The sequence below is a fragment of the Bombus bifarius genome, unplaced genomic scaffold (assembly GCF_011952205.1).
Source record: "Bombus bifarius isolate JDL3187 unplaced genomic scaffold, Bbif_JDL3187 scf7180000008332, whole genome shotgun sequence".
In the NCBI taxonomy this organism is placed as follows: domain Eukaryota; kingdom Metazoa; phylum Arthropoda; class Insecta; order Hymenoptera; family Apidae; genus Bombus; species Bombus bifarius.
The window spans coordinates 78551-86241 of NW_022884597.1; the positions used below are offsets into that span (position 1 = coordinate 78551).

The following is a 7691-nucleotide window of genomic DNA, read 5'->3' on the forward strand; positions in this document are numbered from 1 at the left end:
ATATCGAACAATTACAATCAGATTGAATGACAATAACTGCTTAATTACAGCTATGACAAAATCTAGGCTAAAGCATTAGAAGACTTTCCCAAAATTGATGTTCGACTAAGTCCAGCGGCGTATTGCTTTCTATTTGTGCTTGGCTAACTGCAGCAGCGTTATGCTTTTTATTTGTACGCGGCGAAGTCCTGCAGCGTATTGCTTTCAAAATAAAAAATAATGCAATAAAAAATTTCTTTTTATTTTTTTTTAATTTTTCTTTCGAGACAACGATGTACAGTGAGATCCGTTATAAAGTGCACGCGTACCGAGCGGAAATCAAAGTCGATTTTCTCGAAAACAATGCTTCAAACGAAAAATTTTTATTGTATATTTTCGACTTCTTTTTTTAACGTAGAATCACTCCCTTTCCGCTTGTACCACCAGTTACCAACCACCCTGTATAATGGGAAAACCTGGTAATTATACAATTGGCAAAACCGGACATTTACATAATGGAAATGTCTGGATTTTCCCATGGACAAAGTCACCCATGAGCCACGTTGGTAGGATTCATACATCGATGCTGGTCGTAGCTAATGGGTATCGCGAATCCTAGTCCTCACTTTTTATAACGAAATCAGCTTCCTTCGTTTAAAAATTAAATACATACCGAGCTTTCCTCCGTAAGTATATAAGTGCGGACGGTCAGTTATATCTCAGTTCCAATACTCTCAACCCTCAAGACTTCTTCGAAGGCCACCTAACTACCCGTACTCAATCTCGGTCTTCAGATCAGTCAACATATCTACTCGGATTCTCTCATATCATAGCAATCCATTTCTTTGTCACCTATATCATAAGCAGCGGAGTTACTAACTTGTGTTGTTGTACAAAGTTGTTGGAAATATATATTTTATAACACTGTTAATTGCAGCGTTATGCCACATCAACCACCACTATTATCTTAACGGAAACCAGGGGATCGATCTATTCGTGGTGCCGATGCTTAGAGTTCGAGTAAGATGATTGCCAGATGTCGATGCGCCTTCGCAGTACATGTTCGGCTAGCCCGAGGGCCCGTTATAAATCTTAAGGTTTAGTTAACTAAAGTCCTTCAAACAGACAAACAGTCTTTGTCCCAAATACGGGAAAATAGGGGAGACCTATTTTTCAACGAGAGGCGTCTCCCACTAGCAACTTTCCCTCGAGGGCAGCTATCATCTTTTTCTAACCACCGATATGGAGATTGACCAATTAGCAGCAACGTCAATTCCCCTTACCTTCTGATCGAAGGATATCCTCGACGAGTCCGATGATCTCGTGTTCTTAGACACACCCCATCATAGTTTTCCTCTGTGGCATCATCGGGACGGAAATTCATTCTTTTTTCTTAATTCTTGCGATCCCATCGACGAATAGTGTAACACCTTACGATCAGTGAGTATTACGCGTCCGGCTTAGCTTTTGTGAGCACGTTCATCCCAGCGACCGCGAATTCGATATTGAACCTAGAATCATTGTCATTAGTTTCTCGAGTATCTAATTACCACGGTTATTTGTCCAGTTCTATGATAATCGTATTTGCACTAATCAATGTCTTCTCTATTGCATAACGACAATGTGTAATCCAAATGGAGATTCGTTTCACGCCCCTAACCCTAATTCTAATGCACACCCGACATATATTTCCAATTTTAATTCATAAAAGTGTAATTTAACCAAAACTGGAATAAAATATAAGTGTTATTGGAGACGATTAATTAAATAACAACATGTAGTATTGCCTATAAAAATGGTCTTATTTATGTAAATAAGTTTAATTGTACAAAAACTAAGTAGGTTGTTCTTAAATTCTTATCGAACAATGTAAATAATTAAAAGTAATAGGTCTTATTCAAATAAGGTGGGAGAGAAAGCGTGCATTTGCTTGCATAAATTTAGTAATAAGTATTGATTTTTTTGGATTTTTTTATGGCATTTTCTCTCCCATCTTCCTCGCGTACGAAACGATACCATTCTTCACATCATCAATATTTACTTCTGACAACACTTCGTGTATCTCATTATATTCCTCAAAAGAATTACCCGTTTTAACTAGCTTCCAGTCCTGCTAATTGGTATTGGCCGATGTAATTGTGTTTAATTTTATCTGCATCCTTTTCTTGTAGCTCTTTCTTTTCCAACTCCACATCACAACATTCTTCTGAATCAAACGAATTCTAGGAATCCTCTTTTACAAAACTTCTGATTGTGAATTCTTTGAGAGATCAAAATCCTCATAGCCTGGAGCAATTAAGATTGAAAAAATCGCAGCATGCAGAGAGGATGCGTTTACGTCGCTCCGTACTCTGCAGGCTATATCATACTGAGAACAAGGAAAGGCGACAAAAAAGTGGACCAGAGTGTTGTGCCAGTGCGTGAGTGCGAAGTGCGCAAGAAAATTAGTGAGGAAAGGACTGGATAGGACAGGAAAGCAAGAGATAAAACTCAGCCCTGTCGACCAAGCTGTAAGGAAGACAGGTTAGGACGCGCGCCGGAAGCGCCGTCCTACGGGTACGCCTCGCGGCACACGTGGGCAGACGGAGACATTCTCCGACGCGTGACAGCAGAGCCGCCGCACGGGCTACCTCGGAATCTACCCGAGAGCACGTGCGCGCTAAGCCCCACCACGTTAAGGGACACCGGACGGGCTCCCGCGTCCGACGAGGAGAATGCCAACAGTACAAAGCAGGATATGGAGGAAGAAATGGAACCTGCATCAGAAGTAACCAGAAAATCCACGAGGCATGCAAATATGACGGATAAACCAGAGGATTCAGGCATATGGATCTGGTGATGGCTCCAAGCGAATACTAAGCAAGAAACTCGCAGGGAAGTGCAAGTTCGGACGTCAAAGAGCTAATGGCCTATGGGGCCCCATCCTCATCCTCAGCAGAGACGTCCAGGGGAAGAAAAAGAAAACTGACGCCCACAGTTCCAAACATACATATGGAACTGACCTCGGAGATGAGAACATCCTCCACAGCGGACATAGGAGCCGAACTAACTTGGCGAGTTGAGGAGATAATAAAGGTGGCGACAACATCGTCGAATTTAAAAAATACGTATATTAAGACCTTAAAGGGGGCAACAAACACCACTGCCACGGGCACGGTGGAAATGACAAGGAGAACGGGGCCCGCCTACGGCACTGAAGCTGCCACGATGGCGGAGATGCGAGTAGAAGAATTGGAAAAGGAGATCGAGGTCCTCCGCAAAGAGTAAGCAGGTAAGGTCGAGCGTGTTCGTCAGGAGAAAGCACGGTGACACGTCTCCACTTCAGAGCTGGGGCGCCCTAAGGAGGATGACGGGGGGGGGCAGAAGGATGGTCTTTCTGCCCTCGATAGGAAATTCGAAGAGCTCGGGCCTTCACTAATCACGGCCCTGGAAGAACGCCTACAGGACTGGCTTCATAGCCCGGAAGAAAGACAGGGAAAGATAATCACGGTTGGGGCCGGTGTCACCCAAATATCGTCGTTTTCGAAGGGACAAGAGGGTGGTGAATGGAAGGTGGTCGAACGCAAGAGAATAAGCATGGATGAGAAGAGACCAGCTACTGCCAAGGCGCATAGGACCTCACAACGAACTCCCACAGAAGGGCCGCTGCAGGAGATCAGGAAGGTGGTGCTCTCTTCCCCTCCGCGGTCATCTGCGAATAGCTAGACAGAAAGTCCCGGTAGGTGAATTCGATATTGAACAGGTTAAAATCAGGAAGGGGGTGACTGGGAGCATCATCCTAGAAGTTCCCGGGGACAAAGAGAGGGAGAAGGCACCCGTGCTTGCAGTACGGTTGACACAAGCCCTGGATCCGACAACGGTGAAAGTTGCGGCCTCAATGAAAACGGCGGAGCTAAGGGTAACTAACATTGACATCTCGGTCGGCAAGGAAGAACTTCGGGACAGCCTGGCGAGGGCCGGAGGATGCAAGGCACTGGAAGTTCGAGTAGGAGACTTCAGGACTTCCAGAGGTGGTCTTGGGTCAGCATGGATAAGATGCCCGACAGCAACAGCGCGGAAACTAAGCCAAGCTGGAAGAGTTATTGTGGGCTGGTTAATGGCGAGGGTCGAAGCCATTGGGACACGTGAGAGTGACCTGCGGATCTACGGTAGACCGGAGGCAGCTATGCTACAGATGCGGGGGCATCGGTCATCAGGCCAAGAGCTGCTCTGCCTCCATGTCCTGGTGCCCGCTCTGTAAGTCGTTTGGTGCAACCGCCACACACAGAATGGGAGGGGTGGCATGCGTTCCGCCGAAAACTTAAGGGACCAGACGGATTCGGGAGTCTGCTACGGACAGAAGACAGGGCGACGACGCGAGATATCTACCGCAAGAAGAGGAAAAGGTCACGAATAGGGCAGATAGCCGGGAGGAGGCCATGGACATGGAGTTAGTAAAGTAGATTAATGCGGTTCCTCCAGACCAACGTGGGACGATCGAAACGGGCAGAAGACCTGCTCTTCCAGACGATAAGGGAGAGCAAGATTGCCCTATGAGTGGTAGGCGAGCCTTATTGTATACTCGACACCCCTGATTGGGACGGAGACCTGGACGGCTTAGTCACTAGGACGTGGACGTCAGCATCAGGCACACCCGCCGCAGGGAACCTGCTCGAGCAGGGCAAGGGGTATGCCGCGATTGAGTGGGCTGGCATGTTGGTGGTGGGCGTATATGTCTCTCCGAACAGTGGCTTGGCCGTGTTTGAGCAGTTCCCAGATGGGCTTGGCGATTGCGTGAAACGATACCTTTCACGTCAGGTCCTTGTCCTGGGAGACTTCAACGCTCACTCCTCGCAACGGGGGAACAAGGGCTGGAGAGTAGCCGAAAGGGTTGAGACTCTCTCACACCACCTGTATATATTCATGGAGGTCGGCCTGGAGACAATGCCCGCGAGAGAGATCCGCGGCATTGGGAGAACGGAGCGCTCCCGCCCGCCACCGAGGTGGCGCCTCAAGGATAGAGACAACGAGATGCTCCAGGCAGCAGCCATTGACGCGGCCTGGAACTGGGACGCCCGCACAGAAGAAACAGGCGTGGACGAGGAGGCGGAGAACCTTCGCCGAGACATGAAAGCGGCATGTTGCCTGGAGCCAGACAGAACGGGAATGTGTTCTGGTGGACACCGGAGATCGCAGAGCTACGGGCGAGGAGAATTTGGGTCCGCAGGCGGTTCCAGAGAGATCGCCACTAGCGACTTCATAATGAGGAACAGATCTCCCTCCGCTACGAGACATATAGAGAGTCACGACATATCTTACAGCGGAGGATCAAGAGCGCTAAAGTTCGAGCCTAGATGGAACTAGTCCAGTCAGTCGAATCCGACCCGTGGGGGGCGGCCGTACAGGATGGTGATGAAGAAACTGCGTCCAAGGGCCCCGCCACTGACGGCAGAGATGGATCCGGCAGTGACGGAAGAGGTCATTCACACACTGTTCTCGCCATAGGAGGACAGCCCGGGACAGCCGCGCACCACCTCGACTTGGACAGTGGAGGGGAGAGAGGAACTAGGGGTTGCGGAGAAGGTGATGCTGGATGCGACAGAGAAGATGGCCTCCCGCAACGTGGTGCCTGGTCCGGACGGAATCCCGGGACAGATATGGGCGGAGACGATGACGATCATGGCCTCCAGACTGCGTCACCTATTTACAAGGTGTCTGGGGGAGGGAGTATACCTCGGATATGGCGTATGGCGAGGCTGGTCCTGTTTCGGAAGTAGGGACGACCGACAGACTCGCCGTCGGCATATCGCCCGGTATGCCTAGTGGATGAAGTGGGCAAGCTCTTGGTACGAAAGCGAGTACGTCTTCCAGCGAGGCCGCTCAACGATGGATGCGGTGAACCGGGTACGAGAGATGTCACGGGCCATGGTTTCCCCGGGCGGGGTAGCGCTGGCAGTCTCTTTAGACATAGTCAATGCATTCAACGCCATACCCTGGGGCAGGATATTAGAGGCCCTTGAATGTTTCGAGGTGCCCCTCTACATCATTTGTGTTATACGAGCCTACCTGAAAGACAGATGGGTCGGCTACCGGCAAGGATGAAGAGGAGTGGTGGCCCATTGAACGCGGGGTACCGCAGGGTTCGGTTTTAGGTCCGATTCTATGGATCATTGGATACGACGCGGTGCTTCCTTGCCCCATGTCCCCAGACCCATGCATGGTTTGTTACGCAGACGACACATTGGTCTTGGCCGGATGACGCTGGTGGCACGAGACCTGCGCCACGGAGAGCTTGCCGCCGTTTGCGTGATACGGGCTATACGAAGGCTGGGCCTGAAGGTGACGCCAGCCATGTCGGAGATCATATCGTTTTATGATTACCGAAGCAGAGGGACTACTCCGCCAGATCAGTGTCTGCACATAAGCGGAGAGGAGAATGAGGTAGGACCGCAGATGAAATACTTGGGCCTCACCATCGACAATCAATGGACGTTCGGGCCGCATTTCAAGCTCCTGGTTATGAAAGTGACGGCGACAGCCAACGCCCTATGTGGACTGCTGCCGAATATCGGTAGGGCGCAAGTCGGAGTGCGCCGACTGTATGAAGGAGTCATCCGCTCTTGGGTCCTGTACGGGGCTCCGATGTGGGCGGAGGATCTGATGAAAAATCGACGCAGTCTACTCTTGTTGAGGAGGCTACATAGAACGACCGCCACCAGGACCGTAAGGGGATGCCGGACGATATCATATGCGTCGGCGATGCGTCTCCTTCGTTCTAGCTCCAGGCCCTAGCGTTTCGACGGGTATACCATCAACTGCAGGGCCTGTGTTCGGACGGGAATAAGTCCTCTGCCGGCCACTCGGTCCACGACGTCCGGGGTGTGGCAAAGCTCAAAACTTGGGAACGGTGGCACAGCCAGCTCGCCGCCGAAGATATGGTGCGGCCTCATCGGGCCTAGAAAGATCGTGGCGGGCTTCCATTGACGTACAGAATGACGTAAGTGCTGACCAGGCACAGAGCCTTCAGGAAGTTCCTGCTAAGGATTCGGCGGGAGGTAACTAGCACGTGTCACCACTGCGAGGAAGAGGAAGACACGGCACAGTACATACTGGAGTTCTGCCCTTCGTGGGAGGAACCACGCCGTGTCCTACGACTCGCCATCTGCGAGAGTTTGGCCCCCAAGGCGATCGTAGGAGCAATGCTGAGGGGGAAACAGGAGTACATCACCGTCCGCTCCTACTGCGAGCAAGTCATGAGCCGATGAGAGAAAGGGTGAAAGGACAACACCCATCGAGAGTGCTGTCACGCCGAAGAGGGTCTGGTCTCTCCTTCAAACTCGCACGACGACCCAGGCAGCTTGGCATCAGGAGGAGTGGCCCCCCCCCTAACGGTCTAATCAACCAAGGATGACTCCCGACCATCAGGTAGAAGACGAAGGAGTACCCCAGCAGCAATACGAAAAGATAGCCTTGGAGCTCTCCTACCAATCGTCAGAACGATCACAGTGGAGGTTTTAGCTGGTATCCAGTCCTACCCAGCGCCCTCTCCCTGGAGGGCGCGGGGCGACTGTGAAGGTTTCCTCCACGAAAAAAAAGTCTGAAGCAATTATATTCACGTCTAAGTAAAGTAGAAATTTATAAAATTTTTAAGTAAGAAAATAAGAAAGCAAAACCTGTCAATTAAATCCAATTAAATGCTTTATTTACGAAGATTATAAAAACAATTCTGTATC

General features: G+C 50.1%; 2 protein-coding genes and 1 pseudogene across 2 annotated transcripts; all 3 read left to right on the forward strand.

Annotated features, from left to right (window-relative positions):
- The first annotated feature begins 3555 nt into the window (after positions 1–3555).
- On the forward strand, positions 3556–4219 carry LOC117212613. Its single transcript, XM_033457539.1, has 2 exons — positions 3556–3642; positions 3722–4219. Exons 1-2 carry the CDS (start codon positions 3556–3558, stop codon positions 4217–4219), a joined length of 585 nt encoding a protein of 194 aa, XP_033313430.1.
- Positions 4220–5364: 1145 nt separating this feature from the next.
- Positions 5365–5978, forward strand: LOC117212614 (annotated as a pseudogene).
- Positions 5979–6171: 193 nt separating this feature from the next.
- On the forward strand, positions 6172–6750 carry LOC117212616. The gene has a single exon (XM_033457540.1). It carries the CDS (start codon positions 6172–6174, stop codon positions 6748–6750), a length of 579 nt encoding a protein of 192 aa, XP_033313431.1.
- Positions 6751–7691: the final 941 nt, after the last annotated feature.